At 43.0% G+C, this 27,763-nt stretch overlaps 1 protein-coding gene across 1 annotated transcript in view; it reads left to right on the forward strand.

Moving 5' to 3' along the window:
• Window positions 1–16,971: 16,971 nt before the first annotated feature.
• Window positions 16,972–27,763, forward strand: part of LOC118791165 (ecto-NOX disulfide-thiol exchanger 2-like) — a 124,037-nt gene continuing 113,245 nt past the window's right edge. Inside the window, exon 1 of the mRNA XM_036548447.1 lies at window positions 16,972–17,520. Within this exon, the coding sequence (XP_036404340.1) occupies window positions 17,499–17,520 (22 nt within the window). The 5' untranslated portion in view covers window positions 16,972–17,498. The remainder of the gene's footprint in view (window positions 17,521–27,763) is intronic.

Here is a 27,763-nt window from a genome sequence, read left to right on the forward strand (position 1 = left end):
TATAGAAAGGTACTATTGTCTTTTGTAGTGCTTGGAGATGAGCAAAGCAATAACAATAATACCTTTTTTTTTAAAAGTTATTTATTTCTCTATACTCACGACTGTGTGTTTTGTGAGATGATGTTATTTTAAGGTGGATTCCTTAAAACTATGCTATCTTTTTCTTTTCTGTATTGAAAATAATTCTTACTGTGTATTTGTTTAGACGGAAATAACGAGCAGCAACATTTAGGAGAAACAGGTGTATGTGTTACAGTTTGGTTTAATTTTGTATGATTGATCCAATCCAGGCAAGCTTCATTTCATCTCTGACACACGGCTGAATCCGGCTGCTGCTGTTTTTCGATGTGAGCCAAAGATGAATGGGCCCAGATTGGCCGATTAGTTATCTCTCTCCATCGCAGCGCGGTCCCCTTCACTGCCCGTGATAAGCCTCCGTTCCTCTGAGGTGGTCCACTGATTTGTGCTGTCCTGTATTTTGCAGCTTCCAATTTAATTGCTGGGTTTCTGTCTTACATTGCCACTGAGTTGAGAAATGAAAAACGACTTCACTCCCTTGTATAAATGTGTGGACATGACCATTTCTAAGTCTGTAGGCATGTACAGTTGTAAACTGTATTAATCACATGGAATGAAATGTCCTGATGTATCCCACTGTATGTCAGTTTTTAGAAAAGCCATATATCCATACCTTTTATGTCATACTTATGTGGTTGTGGCATATATTTTTCTCTGCTTCAGTTTTGGTTCCTCTTGCCCAATCATAAGTTTCTCCCTAAATCAAACCCATTACCTGTCAGCTAATGAACAATAACAAATCTAATAGAAATTCTCGAATTTTTGATTTCTTATCAGTGCCCGCCTTGGGGAATGTGTGGGAATATTTATCAATCTTTAAATCAGATCACATTACCGTGGTTCATAATCTGGCATCATCAGTACAGAACATAGGTTTCTTGACAAAAGAATTGGTCAGAAAAGTCAGCACAGTCTGTGCCAAGACTAAAGCTTAGGAAATCTAACAGCCTGAGCCGAAAGCCTCCTTACACATTCCATCAGAAGGAGCACAGCATCTTACCTGCAGAATGAAATCATGAATAGCTTGGATGGAACAGAGGAAAAGAGAAGAATAAAAATGGCAGACGGCATGAAAACGGCAGCGGTTCTTTAAACGTTTAAATTTACTACTCCCAAAATGATTCCACTTTCCCTTTGTAATACTGGGGCTACTTTGTCTAGTTTTAGTGCACAATAGTGCCTGCCTTCCTTCGCTTTTAGAACGCTTTCATGTTCCCAGGACAAGTGATGATTTTAAGCAGTGGGAATTATTCTTTTTTTTCCCATTCCATAAGAATTTTGATGTGGGCTTAGATTGCCTTTTTTTAATGGTATCCATGCTCACAGCAGGTCTATATAGAATAGTAATGCAATTCTCTCTGAAACCGGGGAGATTGGGGCCATTTTCTCTCTCAGCAGCTCCTGTTTAAACCTGGAACTGCTCTCACTTTTTAAAGCTGCAAAATAGATTTCGTACTGCAGAGCTGCAATTCTTGTCCCCCAAAATTTACATCACTAATAATTGTTACAGAATCGTTGCTCCAAAGTTGGAAATTTTATGCTTCTTTTTAACACCTAGCAATACTTCTAGGCAAGAAAAAAAAAACGGAAACAGTAGTAAGTGAATATGGAGGGAATACTTATAGGTGAGAAAAAAAATGTAAACAGTAGTAAGTGAATATGGAGTGAAACAGCTGTAAGACGTGAATGTTTTATTTTTGTGGCTGTTGAAGGTGTTTTTGCCAGAGCTGGTGTCACTTGTCTCTAGATTGCTGTGTGCTTCTGTCAATACAGACAGCAAAGCTTCTTTCTTCCTAAAGGTATTTTGTGTGTTTGGGTGTGTTGGTGTATGTGTGGGTGGCTGGGTTGGGGGTGTATGTGGATTTGGGGGTTGGTAGTTGGCAGTTGTGAAGGGGGCAAAGAAGCTTTTAGAGAGAGAGTCCCATCTCTGACCTCGCCGGGTTCAAACAATTTAAACCTGGGTACGTGTGAAGAATCGGCTTTTCATGAGTGTCCTAGCCACCCGCCCGCTCAGAAAGTGAGACGGGAGGTGTGTGCCGTTGCCAGTGGGTTTCCCATTACAGCTCTTGCTGGAAAGTAAATTGAAGAAGGCTGTGATGACGTCCCTCTCTGAGCCGGTGGAACAGGCTTGTCCCCTCTCCTCCACAGCATGCCCAAGTGCCTGTTGTTCGATGGGAAGCAATTTCACCTGCAGTGGTACCCTTGCATTATCTTGGTTAGCAGTCTTTGCTTCTCAGTTTCGGCTTGATTTATATGCCGTTTTATCCCCTCTTAACTTCTGTTTACAGGCAAACCAACCTCTGCTTCTAGTTAGAGTGCCTCCTGTTTCTTATATGCACAGTAGGATGGGCAGCATGTACTGAGGAGTGAGAACAAAAATATGTGTGAAGATCTATCTTATTTGACTGGTATTATAGTGAGACAATACTGAAGGCTATGTAAAACTATTAAACTGAAGGCGTTAACTTTCAGATTATTTTTCCACACTGAGTCAGAAACCTGCCTTGTAAGCCTGCTGCTCTGGCTGGCATGATAAAACATCCACAGTAGATTACTCATACATTGTATTCAACAGATTTAATACTTGCGGTGGGGGACCTACATCTCCTTGTTTGGTAGGGTGTGGGATTGGGATTAATTTGATTTAATCTCATTGAGAAAATGTGTACTGTTATTAATATTTTATCAGTAACATTCAACATCAGTCTGTTTTATAACTGGGAGTTGATATCAGATTCTGAAGGCAGGTCTTGTGCATAGTCCCTCTAACTAACTAACTGCAGATTTGATTTTGCACTGTGCATTGTATACCATTACGGCCCTCTGCAGTTCTATAACCCGCAGATTGGCATGCATTTAATTGGTCCAAATCTGTATGCTAATTTTGCTGTCACTGGAATGCACCTTTTGCGTGCCCACTGTCTGGCCGTACGTAGTGCTGCGTGGAGACAGCTGTCATGAGAAAGTTTATCAAGTGAAATTCTAGTTACTATGAGTTATGAGGCAGTGCAAGACTCATATTAAGGAATTGAAGAGCAGCCTTACACAAATTTAGACTAGATTTTTTAAAAATAAATTTTGATTTCATTTTTGAATTATTTATTCAGCCTGTAAAAGGTGTTTAAATTTTTGTAGCTTTGCCTGTGATCAGGGAGTTAGTCTCCTGTTAGCAGTGTAGCAGCTATGTAGCAGCTATGAGCCGGCATGTGAAGGGCACTGATCAGCAATTCCACTTCCTCTGTTTCTAACTGTTCATCTTCAGACTTTCAGTGCCAATATTTGTTGTATTGTTAAGGTCTGCTTTGCTATTACCTGAGACTGAATTATCTTCATTGGCTAGCAAAGCTGTATTGATGATGTTTGCTAATATTGCTATTCTCTGTCATCGGTATAGTTACATATACATATACATACATATATACATACATACATGTACTTAGTTACATTGTGTTGTCTAAAGTTCAGCATATGCAAGTAAACATGTTTTTGAAGAATAATATTACTTTAATGATTGATCTGTACATTGTAACCCCTGTACTTTATAAGAAGCTAGGTTTGCCCCGCATGGCTCACTCCCTCCCCAGTTCCTATGGACTCAAGCCCTCACCAAGCATGGATTCATTAACTGTGGGCTAATTCAGGAATGTAACCCCTGCAGTTGGTAAGGGACTAGTGCATTCTAAAATAAACTTAGTGAAATATCTTTGAATAAGATTCTCAGATGCAGTGGATGCTTGAAGATAATCACCCACATGTGCCTTTTGTAATAGACTAAATAGAAGTTGTGTCTTTGTGTGGAGATCTTTCTTAATGAGATTTTCTGTTTGGGCCTTACATAGCTCATAATAACTTCTCATAATAATTGGTTGCTGTGGGGGTCTCCCTGGAGTCGGCAGATTAAATAGGACTAGCTGTATTGAAAATGAATGGATTGTCTCTCAGTGTTTCCTTCTATAAGGACATGTGCCACCTGTTATTTTAGGGAGGAAATTATGTATATATGTCAAAATCATACCATGATTTCCTGACATTTATTTACTATGCTGTGCATTATGCTGGAAAATCCCTGGTCACCTCAGCTGGAAGATGCTCATCACATCATTGTTAACACCTTGCGCGCGTCAGAACACATTAGGATTCTGATATGATTATCAAAATGAATGATTACGCCTGAATGATGCGCTGTTATAATATCTCTGGTGTGCAACAAAATGCACATTATGAGCAAGTATTGTTGCTGATGGAATCAAGCAACAATTAAAGCATGCTTATGGAGATGCACTTTTGTCTACATGCCACTCATTTGGAAAGCAATACACCTTAATTGATAAACGCTGAGCATTCCCTGAAGAATTTGTTTCACAGCACTGTCTGAATGCAAATGGGCAGAAACTACTGAAGACAATTCACATTTAAATCTTGAGAATATATTATGCAAAATGTCATGGCCATTAGAGGCATGATAGGTTAGTATGTTCCCTACCTACTGTATCGTTCAATGCATTGTAGCGGAACACCACTTTTCTACAGGGCTGAACTGTCTAGATGTTTACCAAGCCCTCTATATCCCCTACCTGTCGTGTATTAGTGACAGATATTGTCCTGAGATTAGGGTAAATCCCTGAGGACCTTTTGTTGATTTTATGTAGGCCATCCATGTTAAAACAGAGCATAACTTCTAGCTTTCCCTGTAATCAGCCTCCCGGAAGACTGCAAGTTTGAGCAACGATTTTTGTGGTTCACATCAACCCTCTGAGTCCCTCTACTGTGATAACACACCTGGATTTAATCACAGCTGATGTACATCCCATAATCATCAATAGCACTTCCTCTGCTATACCCTGAGGCTCCAGAAAAAGTCCTTATTATTTCGTACTTTGCCAGGATTGTCCAGTTCTTCTCTTAATCACTCCCAGTATTGGCAGTGAAACTGGGATAGATTGCCTTTGTGACAGATATGTGGTAGTTAGCGCAACAGGTGGTGTTTGTTCAATGTCTCTGACTCATTTACTTTAGCATATATACTCATTTCGTTATTATTTAATATCTGTAACAAAATAAGAGTCTTGCTTACATAATCAACATGACTGAATTATTCTTCCAGGTAGTGTGTATGGCACTTTTGTCCCAATCCTCATATCATAGACAAATTGATTACCATGTCTGTTTCCCTTACAAAAAATAATTTATTTTACCCCATTATATATATATGCTTATACCTCAGTGCCTTAAAGCACTTATCCTTAACAGACAATTTATTAGGTGGATGCTTACTTCGCCAGCAACAAGCATAAATACACTTGCAGAATATGTTCAAATCAGTCAAAAAGCCAAAATAGCCAGAAGTATGTTTTTATTACAGATTACTGGTTAAACATTTTTTATATGCTGTTAGAAACACTAAGACTACATCAGCACCCATATATTATGTAAGTAGATCACTAGCAATATGTGGCGTAGCCTTCTGTCCTTCTAAGAATAATAAAATAACAAGTGTCCTTTTATTTGTGGCTCCTCTACTTATAACCCTAAGCATCAAAAGCGTAATGCTTTACTTCTCTTTGGTGCCAGTCAGTCTGAATTCCATCTGTGGCAGTGTTTGAGATGAGGGTGACATAACTTTTTTTAGCATAGGGAAAAGGAAAACATGCCACACATTTCTAACTAAGGTAGAGGTGGGTAGCTATATTAAGGATGAAAATGCATAGTCCTCACTCATGTTGTCAGAGATAGAAAGATACAGCAAATATGGAAAGATGTCGTCTTGAGCATGAAATGGCTCCTAAATGGCTTCGATTGCCTTGTAGGCACATCCACTTTCATTGGTGTTTGTCCAGAGTTGGTAACTTATCCTTGACCGGGGAATACAGCAGAGCTGGAATGGCATCCAGTGATAATTACCACCGCCAGGTGCTTGATCCAGGATTCACGCAGTGGGGGTGGCTGTGTATACTTGGCTGGACATCCCTCTGGAGTGAGCAGCTCCAAGGTTACGGATGGGCCTATGAGAAAGTGCCTGTTGGACTGTCTGTGACAAAAATAATTGATTATATATATATACAAAATCAAAACATCTGCAGCCGTTTTGAAGAACAAAACTGAAAGAGCTTGGATCCACCAGACTGTGTTTTTTACTGGCTACACCCAGAAAGTGAAGGGAACATCTGGCCTGCAAAGACATTTTCCCCAGTTACAGGCTATGAGTTGTACGGATTTTCCATTATAGACTCTCCTGGAGAAAGGCAGACCAAAGGCTTTTATCTCAGAGTACATCTGTCCCTTTAAGTGACAACAGTTGCTGTAATGACAGCTCCTTTGAGATTTTTCCAGCTAGAATGTATGTGTTTTCACAAATTCAGAGTAAGACAACATTTGTGAAATTTAAAGTTTCTTACTTTTTAAATTTGTACATGTTAAAACCTTGCTCAGCAGTCCGTTGAGTGCTGCCAAGTTCACCCTCAGGTGTCAGAAAAATTCTCCACGTCTTATTCCTCAGGGATCCGATGCTGAAAGACTTTCTGTTTGACACCTGAAGGTGAAGTTGGGAGACATGCTACTGAACAAGAAGTTAGGGTGTTCTAGTATGGGCTAGAGCTATGAGCTGAAACTTTTATGTTGTGGACATGTCAGGAAATCCGAGTATTACAACATTTTTGAAGTTTTTCTTTTTTTTTTGTGGCTTACCCACAATCCGGTGCATTTGGTATGAGGACCTTAGCTTTACATGTCAGCTGCAAGGAGCTCCTGGCATGGGGATTTTCAGGAATTTGGATCGCATGTCCAGAGTAAACACTGATGTCTATGGATTTTAGAAGTCATCCCTAGTTCTCAAATGCAAATGCATACCTTCCTTGATCCCCTTAGGTCATGGGGAATATGGAGTTGAAGTCCCCACACACATGCTGTCACCTCTTAAAGTATGACAGTTTAATCAGTACTCTTGGATGACTAAAGACAATGAGCTTGCACTTGGGCTTGGGGATGAAAATTTTCTCCAAAATTCTTCAATGCAAATAATATGTTAGTTAAACCTGCATACACTATTTTTGCCAAATCAGCCTACATCGGTTTCATCCTGTTTTATTTTGATTAACTCTTCTTGACAGACAAAGGATAACATATGCATAGTGTCTATTGTTTGTGCTCTGCAACCAGGAGTTTCACCACTGGGAGATTTGTGGCTTTAAGACCTGCTGACCCAGCTTCTTAGTTTGACCCAGCGTCTTAGGACTGAACACCTCCACTTTATTCCTATGATAATTTGCAATTTGTGTATCACCTTGCGGGGTGTGTTAGAGCAGACTGCTATTGACCCACTCCGTAAATATTAGATGGATATTGTTACTGAATTCAGTAATATGTTTATTTTTTCTTTAGTTTTGAATTGCACTTTAATCTAAATAGTCCACATTCATTTGATGCTTTAATCTATTTTAGACAGAAACAACTGAAAAAATATTAGGATTCTCTTACAGAACACCTGTTCCTAGACTGTGGGTCATTATTCAATGTGACAAGTGAGAAGGGGGTAATGAACAGCTAAAGACCTTATCCTCGATATCCTTCCAGCAAAGAAGCTGCTGCATATGGACTTTTTGGTTTGTTTCTCATATAGAAGTTGTGACTTTACCATTTAAAGGCAGAAGGATGTATGTGAAGGATCGATGAGCCCACACCGTAGCAGTCTCAATGTCCTGCTGTGGCATTGGCCTGCAGAGGGCATGACCTCACTCAGAGGGAGGGAGGTAACATGACAACTGCAATGATCTTCTAGAAGCAAAAGGTCCTGTGTCCAGTTAAGTCAAAAGTGTTTGGTCACATCGAACTGATACCCCCTAAACTCACGTACGTTCAAGCATTGTTGTTACATTGGACCTGATCCATAGATCACCCATGGCTAATTAGCTTTAGCTCAGCGGGAAAAATAGATTCAAACATCCTGTCACATACACTTAAAAGCACGAAGGCTGACCTTCCATAACTGTCTGGGATGAAATTCAGAGGATTCGACTGAAAAGCTAGAGCGCTGCACCCTGTGAAAAGTCTACAAGCTTAGTGGTTGGCGATTTGTGGACAAGCGCAGTTTCGAATTAAAGATCACCCTGCCCAGTATATGAGGTGAGTGAGTCAGGAATGCCTGCACCAGTGCCACTGAATGTAGCTCATTTCACAACTCCCAAACTGAGATCAGAAGAAGCCCTTGAGGAAAAGGGGGTTTGGGAGATATGTAACCTTTTTAACAGCCCGCATCAGCAATGACGCGGCAAGACTGAGGCAGATTATCAGGGCAACCTGGCCGGAGAGAGCCAAATAGTCTCGTCAGCACTGCCCCTCTGGGGCATTTTCACTCTCATATAAGGAATTTTGGAACGCATCATGGCCCTGTCGCTAATAGCCGTGTGTGTTTTGCCGTTCCTCGGTTAATTCCCTAAGTCCGGCTGTAAATGAAACAGCCGGTGGGACCCTCCCGAGTCCCGGAGCTATTTCTGCTTCAGATGAGGTAGGTTACGAGCAGCAAAACAACACAACGCTGTAACAACAACAGGTTTGTGCCTCTCAGAGCACCAGCCCAGTTACACCCTTTTCTTATCGTTTTATTTGTTTATTGAAGACGATGGCATTTAGGCAGATCTGGATTAAGAGCCCTCTCCTCCTACTTGAACGGTGCACAGAATTTATGAGGTGGGAGCGTGCCGTTGTGGTATGAGATTCTCCCTCTCGGTGGCGTGTGAGTCAAAAGAGAATGAGCGTTTCCCTGTTGTCTCAACAGGACTGCCACCCAGAAACTGGAGGCACAGAGATCACAGAGCCTACGTCGCCACTACTGATGATGTACAAGGACTACAGAACAGGCCGAGCTGGAGGTAAGGTAACCTGCTCCTGCAGGTTAGTGAGCACAGAGCTACAGGTTTTTCTTACTTGTGGCCGCTGAAGCTCTGTTTAGCTATAGGAAGAGGAGCCTACAGATCCCACAGCCAAAAAGCGATTTCTGCTCCGCTTCTGGTAAGACTTTCATGGTCTGTAATTAGGACTTTCACTCTTAAAAAAAGTGTGTCCTTTGCCCAACACCCAAAACACAGGTCCTGCACTACCTTCAGGGGGTTGAGACATGCTTTTTTCTCTGTCCCCTATTTTTATTCACATCTTTCAATTTTTTTAAGGTTCACTTGTCTGGTGACAGAATTCTCCAAGGTTTTATTTTTATTTTTTATTTTTTACCTTAGCAAGTGTAACCCCTTGTTAATATAGACTGTCAAGTTTCCTCACCTTGCAGTGTACAGCTCACCCAAAATGCCATGAAGGGTTCAGACAGCACATGTGCACCCACAGGGAAATCACACGATTAATGCACTTAGGAAAAGTCACACAGGCAAGGTGACTTACGCCTGCAGTGGAAATGAAAGCACATTTCCTAGGGGAAATAGAGAAATGCAAATATGCAGGTAAGCAGTCTCTTTGAAGTGAGGGCAAAAAAATCAGAAACAAGTATCAAAATCCTATAGGGGGCAGGCAGGATATTCATCTGTGGATGTACGCAATCCCAGAGATGGCCCTGGTTTCTGCAGGCTTTAATGCCCCTTCATGTTACAATTCCTTCGTGCTGGCTGGGTTTGATGAATTTTGATGAAATATAAGATGGCTTTACTTTAATCATATTCCCTCTATTTATAGAAGACATTTTACTTAACATGATCAGTGTCTCTCGTATATGGCATGATGGTCTTTCATTATAGTGATTTTTTTCTCTCAGATTTTTTTTCTCCTCGTGGCTGTCATTGTTTGCTTTTTTCTCCCCGGCTAGCAGTTTTCGATTTCTTCACTGTACATTATACAGGAAGTGAAACTTCCCTTACATAAATCAGGAAGTTGCATGAACCGACTTAGCTGACCCACACAAGGAAGAGCATTTGCTTTTATTTCACTGATGAAAGGAGTGGGCATGGAAGGAAAGCGAAGGATTAAAACAAGGAGAGGGAAAAAGGATGAACAGAGATGGAAGGGGAGCTTTTGAGTGAGTGAATGAAAGCAATTCATCTCGGGGTCCACAAATAAATGGGCTTTTGAAGATGAAGTTGCCCTCCTTCATTATGCTCAGTGCGTGTCATGGAGGTTGGTGGGCAGATAATGAATGTGCAGTCAGATTTCAGGCCTCCCCTTGCTCTTTCCTCACAGCAGATCACATTTTTCCCCTGGCCTCATTGGATAAAGGCTGCCTGATGCAGTCAGCATGTATTGCTGGAGTTGGTTCTCTCCACATTTGTATCCCAGAGATAGGCTTTGCCCCTTGTGTGAATTGGCAACTGACTGTGAGTCAGACACTTCAGACAGCGTGTGTGCCTTTCATTGGTGCTGAGTAATTGTGTTTATTGGTTAAGGAGCACTCGATGTTTTCCCAGGCCCGCTGCTCTCATGGTCTCAGGTTCTACCTGGTAATACCAACTGAAAATGAACTGGCTCCCGTACAGTTAGAGCTTTGACTTGAACCTTCATGATGCTGTCTCTTTCCAGAGGTCCAGAGCCTGGGCAAAAGGCTATACATTGTTTTTGGTGGCAGTGTGGAGGATGCTGTGTATTTGTCTCATGGGCTTTTTTCAAAGTAACTACTAGCCATACTAGCTATTGTGCTTGACTCTGCCCAGACTGGGGGCTAAAAAAAAGGTGTCTGAATGAATAAAGAAAAACTAACTAACATCTGAAGTGTGGAGACAACAGTGCACATGGAATCAGATTCATGCAGAGGCTGAATGCCATTCTTTAGCTCAAGGACTTTAAAGTTCTTTTCTTCTTCAGTTGACACCCTCTGGTGCTGTGACCTCATGCCTAAATGTATTCTGCCCCCTGTAACATCACCTTCCAGGCTTAAATCCATGCTTTAAAGGAAACCTTCTAATGAATTAATGGCCAATGTGGCAGGACTGCAGTACATCTGAATGTACTATGCCAGCTACAATCCCAACTTTGATATGCAGTCTGAAAAAAAAAGACAAAAAAAAAAACATTGGGCTCAGCTCTGCTGTTTCAGATAGTGAATATTTGGCCCTGCTTGATGTTTGTCTGAGCAAATAAAAAAGTGATTGCAAGGAAGCATAGAAGCTGTACATCACAGTGCCAAACCACATTAGAATAACCACTAGTTTCAAAGATCTTCTTCTCAGGTAAAGTATGACTTGCAATGCTTCGGGTCCTTGTGTGGCTGGATATTTGAATTTTCTTTGCTTTATTGTTAATGACCTAGTGAACTGGTGTGCATTGACCTGCAAGGGCCGGCTGATATGATGGCAGCCCCTGCTGTTGACGGGGCTTTGGTTTTGGAGTGGGGTTAACAGATATTCTGTGCACCCTACGCAATCTGCCGCGATAAATATTAATGCCGGGGGGAAACTCCCAGGAGACCGACTTGCCTGGGTTTGGACTTAATCCAATTTGCAGAATATTGCGGCTGCTCCCAGCTCCGTCTTTTCTGTCTTCAAGAGGCTCAGTTTCCAAAGGTTTACGAACACAAAGCTTGGCCATGGCTGTGCTTTATGGTCCTACCCCCCCACCCACCCACCCAGCCCCCACCATCCCTCACCCAGCCCCCACCATCCCTCACCATCCCTCACCATCCCTCTCTCCCTCAAGCACACGTGACACCTCACCCATTTTCCCCTCTCCCTGCCAGACATAACAAAATCAGCATGGTGGGAGTGTTGGGGGTACTGCTAATGAAGTGTGGCTTTAGTATGCGGGGAGAGTCACCTTAAGCTTTCTTACTTGGCTAATGCTGTGCTGTCCATCACTCAGTGCTAAGAGAGGTGGTTACGCATGCTGCCCTGGCTTAATGGCATCTGATAGGAGACTTTCCACCTGCAGAAAGCAAAGGAGTTGATTAAACCCTATGAACCTTTAGATTTGGCATTTTTTCCTGTCTGACTGAGCTGTAATAGTACGTTTCATTGATCTCAAAACGGATGACTCCAAATACCACCGCAGTCCTTTTAAAGCCTGGCAGGTTTCTGGTGAGAGGAACCTTTAAATACCATTTCCTCCCAGACGATGAAGGCTTGGTTGACCGATGCTCTAGCTCCTCTGATGTCTGCTTGTAAAGCCCGTGTTGCATGCTTTGATGGTCTTGATCATATTGACTGTCTTATTGGAATCCCATAGCTTATTTCCACAAATTGCAAAAATGCAAACTGGGCCATTGATGCCAGAACTGTAAAGAGGCTGGGTGCAGGTTTTTGTTTCTACTTGAAAGCTGTGGAAGAGATTTCGAACAATCTGTTGCTCTGAGCTTCTCTGTAGCAGTGCAATTGTTAAATGTTTCCAAAGGGAGTAAATTAAAGCAGCACAATATCTGTCTGAGGCATCTTGAGCATATACCCAAGAAACCCAGCTTGTTCTTTTTTACCAGCCTTTTTCAAAATTATCTAGGTTTGAAGACAAAAGAAAAAGTTAAGCTGTTGGATCAAAGCAAGACTTGGCCCACAGAGCATTTTAAAAATACATCACAACAGGTACGAATGTAGACACTTGCGAACATTCAGATGAGGTGGAATGCCTCCCTGCTATGCACTTTGTCACTGGCTGTGAGTGCGTAATCCTTTGTGGAAACTATCTCTTTTTTTTAGATCAGTGATTTTATAATTCCTCCTCAGATTGCCTATGGAGCAGGGGTTATCTCCTCTGTCTCTATAAGCTACCAGTAGTCTGAGCTCAAAGATGGATAACTGGAATTGTCTGGCTGTATTCTAGTCTACAGTCAGGACTATAATTGGGTTTGCGACCCAGTGATTGAAGGTTTGTCTTCACTCCTTTGCCTCGGCGCCTCAGGTTTTGCTTCTGCAAGAAGAAGTGGAAACAAACGAATAATTAAATCGAATCAGGGTTTAAATTTATTGTTTGCTCTTTTCGAAACGGTGCCTTTGACATAATGAAAACTGTTCAAAAAATTATTTGCAACACTAACCATGAAATCAAAGTTTTCCTTCACCCATTCTCTGAGTAAGCCAAATTAGTTGGTGATTTAGAAGTCCTTAAAGGAGCAAGTTCTTCAAAGAACATCATTGTTGTGGAGGAAAAAAAAGAGAAAAAAAAATGCAAGCATTCTTCTTTCTTCCCAGGGACACATAAATTGAATAAGAGCACAGACATACCTTTTTTCATTTTCTGTTCACTGACACAGGACAAATTAAATTTAGCATGGAATGCATTAAGAGTATTTGCGATCAACCTTTTTTTTATTCTGAGAACACAGATACTTAAGGACTGATTGTCTGAAAGGGCATTTCAGCTAGCTACGCGAATCCACTGCGGCCCCCTGGGAGAGCCGAATGCACTGAGTTCACCTTTATCCTGTGACCTGCCCTGAAAGCATTTCACAGAAACTTGTGATTAAGCCCAAATGGAGGGACACAAGCTGGGGGCAAAGCGAACTCCCACAATCCTAAACACAACTGCTTCGTGTCAGAATCTAAAAGTGAGTGAGTTTGCTGTGCTCACATGTATTTCATGATAGCATTTATTTGCCTGACAGACACGCTTCTCCAAGGCAACTTTGCATAGAGTGCAATTTTACGTGTAATACTTTGATATAGCTTGGTGTAAACCAAATCCATTTGCATTAAGCACTTTGCTCAAGGGATCCAACAGCAGCACTCTTTGCAAGTCCATTTTTCTAAGCACTACACCACATTCCTTTTCTTCCTTTTTTCATTTGTTTGTTTTTCATTTTGTTGCTATTGCTTTACTTGGTTGCAGATTATGTTTTGTCCTGCTTAATCCATTTAATTGAATTCTCCAGCTCCATTTTTTTTCTCATAAATGTTTCTTCGGTCAGCATTATTAAGATGTACAGACACTTTACTACAGGAGCGGACTGTTAGCATGCAATTTCCATATCCAGGAAATGGCTTTGTAAATTGAGCAAGCCACATATCTGTTCCACCAGTATAGGAGCATGCCTCATTTATTTCCCTGATCGCATTAATGTTATTAATTTATTTATTTTAGTCAATGTGGGGAACGTATCATGCTGTTGGTGGACATTTTCAGTTTTCTTTAGGCCTGGTTCTCCAGTGGGGCCTGGATGGCTGGGTAAATGTTCACCTGAGGCCACCAAGCATTTCAACTCAGGCTCAAATTTTGCCTGACGTGCTTCGTAATGACAAATTGGCTTGCACCATACTCCCTCCCCTGGTATGTTCCCTCTTCATTTTTACTTTGGAATTGCAGTCTTATCTTATGACTATTCACACACATTCACATATACATGCACACACTCATTATAAAGTTTTACCAGCATTCAAGATATTCTGGCAGCTCTGATCACTTTGTTTCTCGGCGGAATCCGTGTTGCCTTTGCTAATGACAACATTGACATGAGCTGATGATGAACTGCTCAAGGTGGGTTCAGCTGGGGTTGTCCCCGTGAGGTTTACGAAGTGACAGTGGGGAGGGAAAGTCTATATCTGTTGCGAGTCAAAGGCGCCCTGTCGGGCTGTGGAGTGTTAACGAGGTCAGGGATAAACAGCCCAGCTGCATACCGTCAAGCCACATTCCTCAGGTTCCACCCGTACTCTCAACCCAAATTTATGTAGAACTCGAACCGCTGTTGCAAATTGAAAATGCTACACTTCAAGCCTTATTTTTTTTGTCATACTGGAATTGTAAGACTAGCTTGTACCCAGAGCCCGAGTCTGGATATTAGGGTGGTCCTCTCACTCTCTCTAAAGAGAAGCGATTCTCTCACTGCGCTGTGCCTTCTGACCTGAGATGATGCAGCCACAAACATGGGGGTCGCTATAGATCATCTTTGCTTCAGATGGTTCCAGAGATTTCCCAGCATGAGGCAGATTGCTGTGAGCCAAAGCTTAATAACATCTCCCCGGGTTTCCTCAATGAACTCTGCCCTTCACATTGTCTGGTGACAGTCGCCGTGCCGCACTCCTTCTCGGCACGGAATTGTTTGAAAGGGGTTTTAAAAAGCTGTCGAGTGCGGCCATTGTGCCGAGCTTCGAGTGTTCCTTCTTCTCCACAGAAGTTTATTTCAGGCACTAATTGAAAGGTCAGAGTTACGCATGGAGAGTCAAATTATTCATTGTGGTTTTGCTCATCCTGAATCAGGCCACTCTTGACCGATGATTTCGCCTGATGCATCACAAAGACAAAATTTAAAATTGTGTTGTGTCATTACTTTTTTTTTTTCCGGCCCAATACTGTCTTTGTTTTAAATGTGCTAGTATACTTTTTGGATGCATTTATAACATTGAATTTTTTGATGAGATCATGAATTAATCACTTTTTAAAAGGATATCTCTTAACCTAAGATATACAGAATGCTATTTACTACTTACTTTGCTAAAATCCACATAAACATCCTGTAAGGGTGATTACAACCTCTAATGTTAAATTGATTAGAGTTGGATGAGATTATCGTTGTATTAGAAGACAATGCTTGTGTTTTGTGTTAGGTAACAGTAAAGCATGATATCATGAAAGCTAGCTCGCATGGTCCTCAAATTGCACATCTGCAATTATTTAGTAGGCTCTTCAGTCTGTACAGGATGTGCTCCATGGTAAGTCATGCTGTGCAGCTCTGTCCGTGACTTCACAGTACAGTGTTGGAGGTCAATACAGCCGTAAATCATACTGCACGCAGAAACCCCCCCTACTGGTTGCCTGCGGAACTGTCTGCCTCGACACCGCAAGAAGCGGTACTGAAATTGCGAGGAATCTTTACTTCCTCTGTATGTTTTCACCTCACCCTCTCCCTGAATCCGTCACAGTGAGTAGTAGGCTTGCATTTGTCTACCCCCCCCCCCCCCCCCCCCCCCCCCCCCTTTCCTTCTGTTTCCATTCTTCAGATCCTTCAATCCCTTTCATGTGATAAGAAAGATCAAAACGCCCACAAACAACAATTTCATTCACTGTTGGATTAACAGCGGCCTCGGAATTTGACAGCTATCCCTCTAGTTTACTTTACATAAACGGCTGTAGGTTTCGTAGCTCTTTTGAATCCTGATGATAAATGAACGTTTACACAGTATCAGCCTCAGCAGTACTGGTTACAAACCTTGGTCCTGGGGGCACACTGTGTGCTTGCCGGGTTTGTTTCTTCGTGGATTAGGCTTCATTTACCAGTTAATTGAATACTTATCTGGATTTGACGTTTTAGCCTTATCTGGATTTGATATCTTAGCCTACATCTGCTGTTTATTACAGTTATGGACTGTCGGATGTGTCAGATCTAGCAGAGGAGCATAACAAAGGGTTTTCTATGAATAATTTAGATTCATTTGACCTCAAGTGAATTTTTTACAGACATATGGTGTGCTTTATTGATTCAGGGGGGAAATCCTGTGCAATAGCTCAAGAACAATTTATTGAACAATCAGTTAAGCTTAATTGAAACGTTGAGCAGAAAGAAAACCAAAGCCATTAAAGGGTTAATGAATGTGTCATATGTCTTTTGGCCTTGTGTTTTTCTTGCCCAGATTCTGCTAATTACCTGCTCTGTTACCGGTTGCCTCACTTCGAAGGTCACTAAACGCATTTTGTGGTCTCTCCTGAATATACTTCACTTCTTCCCTCACGATGGAACCAAGTGAACGGGGCAACACAGCTTCATTGTTTATATTCATATATGCTATGCATAAATTTACGCATACACTTATTTATTTACTTACTTATTTCAAATCTTCGACTCCCATCACTGAAACCGAAACCGAATTGCAATCCACCTGCATTGATCTCGCTTACGATGATCGGTGGCTTGTTATTGCCTTCCATGTTTGTAATCATTCGCATGCCCCCCTCGTGCGTGATTCAGTCACACAGGTTGCAAAATACCCCTCGCAAGGGGACCGTATAACCAGCGCATGCTAGTGACAGTTGAGTTTTAACGAGGGCTTGTCGACTTCGCACTAACCCTGCAAGGTTACAGATCAGCGCCGTGCTTATTACTGTACGACCACCCCCTCTATTTCACCCCAGTCTCTGCCGGGCTCGCACACTCTCTACTCTGATCTTTTCCTTCAGACAGACCGGGCAGGATTAAGCAGTCCGTCAACGGAGACGGGGACTGACATATGCCAGAGCAAATCGCAGGAAACCAGTCCCAGCCCTCTCGCCCTCTCTTTCTGCCGCTGGTCGCGTCTGCCTGTCTTTGTGTGCGCCTGTGTGTAGGCTACATGTATCTGAGCATGTGGTTCGTGTGTGCGCACGCTGGTAGTAGCTGAAAAGGATCCTCCTCTACCCTGTCCTGTTTTACTGTAGCTCAGACTGCCGAGCCGAGCGGACTGGGGCGCGAACTCGAGCCTTCTCGCAATCCGAGGGATTCCTTTTTTTTCCATCGTCTTCAACGGATCCTGTTACATTTACATTACTGGGGATTTAAGACGCGAGGAGTTTATCATTCCTTGGCTCGAGCTCTGTGGACTATGTTCCTCGTCCAATACACAGGTATCGTATAACTTTACTGTCGGGTTCGCACTTCACTGTTTCTTTCCTTCTTTTGTCCCCGTCTGTTTCTGCACATTACGTTGTGTGCTTTATGCTCCACGCCGGTGAATGAATGAACAAACGAACGATCGTGCCCCGACATCGTTCACTGCAGTTAATTCGCACTGTCTGAGTCGGCAGGCAATTTTATGAGAAGAAAAACACCTTGATGAATAATCTGATATTGTCTGCTCCCGCAACGATGTCTGTGTTTCATACATACAGTAACTCGGCTCCTCTTTCCTCTTTCTCCGTGGATATCTTTGACACATATAACATTATGTATATCTTATGTTAGAGTCTGGCACCAGAGAGCTTTGCGAGGTTTAGGTAATTTAGATGTCTTCCTTGTTTAAACCGAGCTTTGAGATTCATGTAACTATACATTGTTGCTGTATAGCTGTATATATATGTTTCTTTTTATGAGAATATAACAGGTTTTACGGAATGATTTATCATAGATGTGGGTTTTCTAGGCACAATAAGCTACAGTAGGACAGCTTCATTAGTCACTGATGCTGTCTACCTGAACAATTCCGAATGCTTACATTTAAACACAGGTCGGCAAACTGCGTCTGAAGTGGAATATATTAAGTACGGATAGAACGAACGGTCACTGTTTCTCATAAATACCCGTAATATATTTTGAATTTCATACTTAACGAAAGAGTTTCTTTTTATCTTTCTAAAGCTAGCGTGACTCCTGTCCCGAGGCAGTCGCTTCTTACTTCAAAGTTTATCATTTCTTATTATTAAGCACGGTCTCTCTCACTGAGCGGTGCGTGATCTGCTGTCCAGCAAGGAAGATTGTGCTAAAGCTGTATCGGTGCTCAGTGATTTGTTGCTGTTTTTGACTGACGAGTCTCAACAGTACCATTATACCGCTAATCAAGTCCAGGAAACAGTCGCATCTGTTTTCCTTGTCTCTTTTGTTGTGCTGATGTGTGTTTTTTAAGGTTCAAATTATATAATAACTCAAATAGCTGACTTATACATTTTTAAATACTATAATAACTTTAGCTGCTGACTTATATTAATAATTTAGACTGATATTCCATTTCCTTTCACATGCCATTTAGAAATGCCTGGCCAATGAATCACTCGATGTAAATTTTTAGTGGTTCCATGGTCTCCAGCATAATGAATGAGGTCTATTGACATAGCATTAAACAGCGAGGCAACTGCCAGGATTTGTATGTAGGAGCACTGAGACAAGTTTCAAAAGCATCCCGTGTCCCTTTCGGTCTAATGGTCTGATTTGATTTATCTGCCTGTGTGTTGATTTCAAACCATACAAATCGTCAGGTACAATGGGTATTTCTTAAACCAGGTGTATTCTACCGTTTCATGTGTTTCATCTCAGGAAACTGAATAATTTAATGCAGAGATACTGCCTGTAATGCAGGACTATTAGAAGAGACAGAGGATACATTAGTAAATCCAAATGTTCAATTTCGTCTCATAATTTATGGATGCTGTACATGTCTCTTTGTCTGAGTTTTTTTCCTCAGTGCTCCAAATTCACTCATCCATTTTTCTTTTCATTTATTTTCCAGTCATCATAAAATATGTGCAATTGACAGCACAAATTAAATGGAAGGTTTATTCGCAGTCAGACTAATTAAAGGGGAGAAATAACAAGCTCTCCGATTAACATACGTGGTTGACTGAACTCTTGCTCTTTGCTGCTGACTAGATGCTCTACTACTATAAAAAAAAGTTTGTTACAAAGTCTCCCTAGACCTACAATTGTTGTATTTTGATCAATGAAAAATAAATAAACTGCAGATGGAGAAACCTAGAACCATGCAGTGCATGTGCCATGTGTAATTTTTTTCTTTTAGTTGACATTAAATATGTTGTCGAGTTGAAGGAGCTGGCTTTTGCAGTAGGTGTTATATTTAGTTTTTTTTTTTTTCCCTGAGCAGTAGTGTTTTGGCTTTACTTTTATTTTGCTCTGCAAGCTGACTCTGGTAACATGTCTGTGCGCCTTAGAAGACTTTCAAATCGCCACGGTGACTGAGCGCTGTGTGTTCAGCTCCTGTCTCTCTCATTCTTCCTCTTTCTTCCCATGGCCGGGGGCAACCGGCAACTGAGCAATCTGTCCAAGTGAATCAAGTCTGGCTGCTCACCCTCTACTCCGGCCTCTAAGATGGGGGACAGGGGGAGGGTTATAACAGGCTATGACAACCGTTTACTTTCATCTTTGTTGTGCTTTCCTCTTGATCAATAGGGAGGACACCTTTCAAATTGCTCATAATGTGTGGAAGGCACGAATGTTTCTCTGTAACAATAGCAGGGGCAGGAGAGGCCAGGAGTCAGGCCAGGTAAGGTAGATAATTTAAAAAAAAAAACATTCTGCTCTTATAAAAATGTAATAAATCCAAGGATTCGGCTGCTTTGGGAAACAAGCTTTAAACGAGAAGACTGAGGGCTCAGTATTGCTAATTCACTTGAAAAATTACAGTTTAGGGGAAACAACAGAAAGTATAATGGCATCTAAAGTGTAGATCAAAGACAAAGAGAGGGCATTTGCAGCGAATGAATCAGGATGTGAAAGAGATCTTAGGTTGAGAGGCAAAACTAATGTGTAGATTGTGTTCTGAGGAAGATGATCGGGTCCAGACCTTGTGGATGAGTCACCCAAAAGGGGTCAGAAGGTCCACAGAAAGGTGTGGGTTACCTTGTGTTGTGCTAATCACGAGTGTGATTCGAGTTGCTATGGATACAAGGCCTTCACCTTGTCATATTTCAGCCCGAGTGTGTGGTCATTAGGCAGTTCCACTGCCAGGGGGTAGAGGGAAAGGAAGGATTAATGGTCCGGTTCCAATGCCAGTCGCTCAGTAAAGCAGCAATGACATCCCATCAATACCATTCCGTCCCTTCCGAGTTCCATAACCAGAGGCATTTCCGAGAATGGATTGCACCACTGATTTCTGCTAAAGAGGTGTTGGTATTTCCAGTCTCTGCAGCTGGCTGCTCTGACCCTCCCTCATTTGTGTCTCTGATACTGTCTTAGGAAATCACGATAACTCATTGACAGATGACTGACAGCCAACATCAGTTCCTTGATGTTATTAGCAACATTGTGTAGTGGCTTCCATTAAATGAGTCTTCCAATGGACACAGAAACAAAAAGATTACCCTTTGCTCTAGCCTTTTTAACGCCAACATCAAAGTCATGTGGATCTCCCTTTCAGCGTTGAGTGTGTTTTAACAGTTTCTTGTCAAAATTAATTGCACTCTCCACATATGAAAGGCCCACATTCAAAAACAAAAGTATCCAGTGCTGTCTGAATATGGAAGCCTATCATGATGATATGTTAATTGCAAGGTAATGCATTCTTTATTTCATTACATTCCATTCAGCTGCACTTTGATATGAAGCTTCATGGTAATATCCAGGATGTCAGCAGTTTGTCAATGTCGTTGACTGATATTTCTCTTGCTATGTCAAACTCATTCTAAAGATGAATTGTCCTATGTCCTCTGGGTGTCACATCTAGTTTATGTGTTGTATAAGAGCCACAGTGGCAAGTTAGCCCGCCCATGTCAACGCAAGAAGTATCTGTAGTTCCTTATTCCCCAAACTCCAAAAGTCATTGTATTCTGCCCGACTTTTCTCAACACCAAGTGCTTTTGAAGCCTCTTTTGAAATGAACTTGTCTTTTTGGTGTATGGCAGTAATTGAGTTTCCAGTATATGCATTGACTTGCTGGGGCGGACATGCCGGCAGATCCGCCGTGTTGCTAGCCTCCCCCGGCTTGCTAATTGAAAGCAATGGTATCCAAAGCTGAGCAACTGTGCGGCCGATAATTGCTATTGCAGCAGCAAACGCCGTGTTGTCCCTGATAATGAGGAGTCCTATCGCTTTGTGTCCCGCTGTGTAAGCATTCCAAGGACTATTTTTATTCAGTGTGTTTTTTCCTCATAGATGAAACCATTTTATCAGTACAATGAAAGGATAGTTAGAGATAAATAATATGCTTGCCAGTCCAAGCTCCCAATGGAAATGGTCTCTAAATATGAATTTGAGAGAGAGTAAGTAAATAAAGGTAAAGTATGTTAGCTTTATGCAGGTGCTCTTCATGGTCCTCTCCACCCCTGGTCTGAAGGCTGTATTGGGCTGAATGTGAATTTGAACCATAACACTGTCCTCTTTCCCCACCAGACTGCCATCATTACACAATGCCCTTGTCTTGCTCCAACAAAACATCACCACCTGAAAAATGCAAAAACAACTATTACTGCAAAATGATTTCAAATTGTAAGATTAGAAAAATGTGTGGAGAGTACATACATTTATTGTACAATGCATTTTATCTATTTTTGAGTACTTTCATCTTATATAAGTGTCAGTGTCAGGCAGTATAAGAATTCAGTGATATCATTCTTTCTCTTCTCCATCTGTTGAGCAGAAGCAACAGCTTATTGTGTAGGATTTGTCATAATAAAGCAATTTAGATCATTCTGAGCTCCACATTCCTGGTTAATCTTTTGTTGCTGGTGTAATAGTTTTTGTTTGTGCTCCTTTTTTCAGATGTATGCATTTGTTAGAAAGCCCATCTTGTGTAATTGCTCAGCTGTGGAGCTGTAGCTATTCCAGATGAGTGATCCTGGAGATAACTGGGTTTTGTGATTATGATTGCTGCAGACGGAGAGGGCACCACTCTCATTGCAGAGATCTCGGAGCATTCAGGCCTCTGAATAAATCAAAAACAAGTGGAGGCCTGTAGCAAGCAGGAGGATTTTGAGCATAAGCAATGAGACTAGGGCTCAAGCGGCCATGACGGAGGCCCTCGGTCGTAATCACACATGGAAGCGGAGGTGAAGAATCGTTTTTTTTTTTTCCTTCCTGTGTTAAAGCCATGCAATGCCAGCCCTCCCCGGCCTGACATGGTGCTGACGGAATGACCAAGAGGGATTGCACCGCCGGCTATAACAATGATGACATCGAGCAGAGCGGTGTGAAGGGTTCAGGGCAGTGCTGTAAACCACTGACGTCCGTGACATCCTGGAGGAGAGAGGGCTTGGCTGGAGCAAAGACACCATAATGGGGTTTTTCTCAGGGGAGTCCAGATGCCATGTCTTGTAACTGCATGCCAATCATTTCAAAATCTCTCTCTCTCTCCCCATCTCTCTCTCTCTCTCTCTCTCTCTCTCCCCCCCTCTCTCTCACATTGGTACAAAAGGTCACAAAGAAGTTCTTGTGTCACCAAAGTTTCCCAAACTTGCATCCAGATCTTTCTCTGTGCAGGGACTTTACCAGCCGCGTCCGCATGGAAAGATTTAGCTGCTGATTTTCCTGCACATGGCAAGAGCAGTTAAATAACAGACGCACAATGAACCACAATCTCTGTTTCAGCTTTTTTTTTTTTCTTTTTGGGGACAGAGTGGCTCTAGCACACAGTCATGCACTGCTGCTGCTACGCCGCAGTGTTCTGCAGGGAACCGTGTCCTCCCCTTGCAAAACTGTAGCGGTAATACGGTACATCATTTTCTGCACGCGGAGGCCTCCCGGGAGATAAACTGAACCCGAGTTTTTGTTGTTGCCTGGGCATTTTTTTTTCTTCCCGGCGCTGCCAGGAAAAACAATTGGAAGTAGCACTGCACGCGGCGTGATGGATCACCGAGGGGGGACGGGGCACTACATCTCTGAGTGTGTGCCTGCGTCCGCAGAGGCCACTGAGGACAGGGCGGGATGCTACCCCCGGTCTGAAGGAGATCATCCCAACGAAATATTGGTCCGCAGGCCCTTGTACTACAAGCACCAAATGCCACGCATGGAAAAAGTGCTCTAAATACTACGGGAGACATGTATAATTGCACTCCGCTGTGATTTAGCACTTGACCTCGTTGCCTGAGCAAGGACCCACAGGCTCAAATAAGCCACCTGTGAGGATGTAATTATGTTCTTTTCTTATTTTAGGGCGATAAGCTCCTGTACTGTTATTGAGATGATGTGGCAAGTTTGAAGAATCCTTTTGAGCCCCTGTTTTAGGTGTCCTCTGTCTGGCCATACAAGGGATGGGAGAACAGTTTGTCCCAGGAAATTCAGAGATCCACTGGAGCGAGGCGGCTGACGGCAGATGCCTGGGGGATCAGCCAGCCTTTCGCCATAATGGAGATGGAGCGCCTCCGTCCTTGTTCCCCAGTGAGGCAGTAGAGGAGATCATTTCTATGGACCTCCACAGCTAATTAGTGTAGGTTTTGTGTTCAAGAGAGGCTGGTGGCCGTACCTTTGTGGCAGCCTTCAGCTTTTCCCTGCCACCATTACGCTGAAATGTGCAGAGGATGGAATGAGTATGAGCTTGATGGCACAATCCTTTTAAACATTTAATCTTGAGATGCAAGATGCAAGAGCTTTTCCAGTGCTGGCATTAAGTGTCGACAGGCCTTCAATGCAGGATTGCATTTTTTTTTTTCTTCCTGCAGGATAGAGCTGGAGCCGTAGTGGAATTTGATTGATGTGCATGTTGCAGGCAAGTAGGGCAGCACTAGATAGGACTAAGCACTCATCCTGGAGGAAGCAGTCACTAAGGAGCCTTTCTTTTGAGTGGCAAAACAGCTTTTGTGAATGAAGCGGCAAGAATATGGTCTCTGGGGATGTTTTCTGCAGGGTGTCTCTGTGGCTTTAGGGCGGAGCAGCAAGGGATGTGTCACTAAGATGGAGTGCTCACTAGAGTGACTTCATAGGTTCCTATTGCTAAGATTAAACATAAGAAAATCATTGAGAGATGTGTGTTTTCTTTCAGTCCCTTTTACAGACATTCAGCCAAGGAGAGAGTCCAGAGCTGACTCTGCCGTTAAGTCTGCCGAGTAATTTTCCATGCACTTTGGAGGATTCTGTGGTAGATCCTATTAGTTGCTTTTTCTACCTTCTTGGCATAAACACATGCACTTTTACAGACCCCCAGTGTGTTTCTCAGATGAGATTCTTTCAAAAACATTGGAAAAAAAAGTGTAAATTCAACAGGCAATTTTGAGGAGGTATGAACAGCGTAGTGTATGATTGGAAGAGAACTGTCATCAAAGGAAGGATTGTATTTACTTGTTCACAGAGAGACCCAGCGGTCCAGTGGTTTAAATCCAGGCTGCTCGGCTGGGCTGTGTGGATTCTGTCTTTTACCAGGTTCAGCGTTTTTTCGCTACGGAAATTTGTAAACCACATATTTCTTCTTTTCCTGTCCTCAGACTGCGCGGGTCAGCATTTACGCGGAATGGACGTAGAGAATATATGATTTTAAAGGGAGGAGGATTTAGCTTTTGTTTTGTCACCAACTTTGATGGCATGTCTATTTTTTGCCCACAGCCTGCATGCCCTGGGCAAAGGCTTGTAAATCTTTCCATTTATGCTCAAACTCAGTCATAAGGGTGAGGTCAGCTGCATATTAAATCAGGCTGCTTCACTGTCCAACTAGTACCATGTTGCTTTGAATGTCATAGCATTCAGTGTGAAGGTTGATGACCATTTGTCATTTTCTAAATTGTGTATCAAGGATTTAGAAGATTTTCTTCTGTTTTCGGCATATATCAGCGACTGACTGTTCAATAAGAATCCTTCTCATCTCCAATGCCATTTTCATGAATGTGTGAAGGTATTTATACAGTCCTGTCCGTTCCTTATGAATCATGTACCTCATCTAGTGGAACCTCAGATTCCTGTTGTATGCAGCTTTCATGGGTCCATTGCCATTCATAGATATTCAGAACAGAATGTACCTTGACTTGAACTGATATCTGCTCCAAGCCATGTCCTCCACAATACAAAGTGATAGACATGGCCCCATTAAGGTGCTTCGGTCTAAGCTGTTGATACAGTATTAAAGTGCCTGAGTCCCACAGTAAATATGTGGGTTTAAAGGGTGGGAGTTATAAGACCCATGAACTCGATAGGAGAAGGCATTGAAATCTGACTGCAGTACATATTTTCCTTTGTGCCAGCTCATTATGAGGACGACAAAGTGCTAGCCTCAAGATCGTCTTTTTCATTTCTTCCCGCGCTCCAGTAGGAGTAGAGAATACAGGTAAGGACAAAGGATTTTCAATTTATGATGCATCTCGGACAAGGTGCTTCAAAACTGCAATCTGTAAGGAGCAGAATGCCCAGTGAGAGACATGGACTCCTATTGTTTCTGTCAAGGTTAATTTCTTCTTCTTTTCTGTGCCTGCTGTCCAAGCGCTTTGCTCTCTGTTTGAGATTTCTTTGCCTGCAGAACTCTTTGCAGCTCTGGCATCCCCCCCTGTGTTGAACTTTCCGATACTTAGCTTACATTCCGCCTCCCAGCCCCGAGTGCTCAACTGGCTGAATGCACATCGATTCGTAATGGCCTTTGAACCGAGGGGACCCAGCATGGAACCACAGTACCTGCTTTTCTCCGTGGGTCACAAAGATGCTGTGCTCTCTGACAAGGGTGACACTTCTGGCTCATGATTTCCTGGTGCAGAATAATTTGAAAATTGCTAATAACTGCGCATGGATTCAAATCCTATTAACTTTTTTTTTTTGAGTTGCTGGTTGCATTGATTCTAATTTCATCACAGCAGCTCAGCAGAGCTGTTTCTTGCAGATACATGCCTGATTGTCCCACCTCTCACTCAGAAAGCACAGGAGTAATGTTTCCCAGGAGTTATCAAAATGCTTTTTGTTTGATTTCTGTCTTTCGTGTTTGGTATGATAAGCGTTTGAAATGATAAGCGTTTTGTGAAAGTTGTGCATATATTTGGTGGCGGAACCCACACATCTGATGCTCTGCGGCACAGAATTAGGACTAGCTGGTTCCCATGACCTAATGCAGCAGGTCACAGAAGCCGTCCCACGGACCAGGCACTCAGATCCAGGCCGACAGGCTGAAACAGTGGGACCCAGCTGTGCAGTCGGAATACGCCGTCGCAGCTGGAGCAGATGGCCCCCCGCATCATTTCTGCAGCGCTGACTCCCCTTGCTGGAGTCAGGCAGAGCAGTGTTCTAGCCTCCCCTAGCACATGCATACTCTCCACGCCCTATGTCCAGGGAAGCAGGGAGCCAGCCTCCGCTGATAGCCTCTGGCCAACCGCAGCTGGCGTGGGCCCTGGAGATAATCCACCTGTCAGCGGGCTGTCACACGGCTCCCCGTCAGTCGCCGGCCTCCGTGTCTGAGCGCTGACAGGGGGGATCCGGCTCATCTCCCACCGGGCTCTGTCGCATCAGGCCAGCTGAACTGCGGGAACATCCTGCCGGGTGAAAACTCCATTCCGACCTGACAGAGAGAACATCTTGTTTCGCCTTCCTTTCATCTGACACATTCCGTGTTTTCCACGCCGGCCAGGCGCACTGAACCTGAAGTACCGTGCACGCTAAACACGAGCGTGAGGAGGTGTGCCTTTGCTTTTTATAGTAAGCACAGATTCTGGTGTCCCTCCTGCTTGCCTTTGTGGCTGATCTGCTGCTATTTTGCCACGCTTCCCTCGAGGAAGGTACCACATCAACAGGGGTTGATGCCAACAAGGGTGTAGCCATTATGTAGACGGCGCGTCACCTACGGGAGGTCAGAGTGTGCAGGACAGACGCGCGACAGCAGTGTACGGGCCCTGGGACAGACGATGACAACAGCTGACTCTACATCAAGGCACTGAACACAGCCATTACAGAGAGAAAATAATTGGATCCACAAATCAGCAAATAGGTACAGGTTTATAGTCCCGCCCAGCTTTATAGCGCGATATTTCAACGCTTGGTGGTGAGGTTGTCAGGGACGTTTGATGCACGCACGCCAGGCGGCGAATGGCCCGGTCCCAGCTCAGAAGGGTCCCGTAATAAAATAAATGGTAATTATGAACCAAAGCGGGGCTAAACGCGAGCAACTGAGCTCTCGTCTGCACGTTCATTTACATGAGGAGTGCTTGCACACAGACTCTGATCCCCACAACAACTGTTATGTCTCCTTACCTTCAGGCATGAATTATTAAGGAGAGATGTGTTGTGTTTACGCTTTAGATTTCTTTTTTCCTCCTGCAGATACTCTGGCGTACAGTCTCAGTTTGAGAGCATTATTTATGGACTCACTTCCAGTCCGGCATCATTCAGATTGGACCCTGCTTTTCTCGGCACCGTGAAACCTCGCTTGCTCACGAGGAGAGCCTCGCAGGGTTTGGAAGCACTCTGTAAAGTTCAGCGGCGGTGAACTGAGCCCAGAATAAATACCAGCACGCGTTTCTCAATGCT

The sequence above is a fragment of the Megalops cyprinoides genome, chromosome 16, assembly GCF_013368585.1.
Source record: "Megalops cyprinoides isolate fMegCyp1 chromosome 16, fMegCyp1.pri, whole genome shotgun sequence".
NCBI classification, from domain to species: Eukaryota; Metazoa; Chordata; class Actinopteri; order Elopiformes; family Megalopidae; genus Megalops; species Megalops cyprinoides.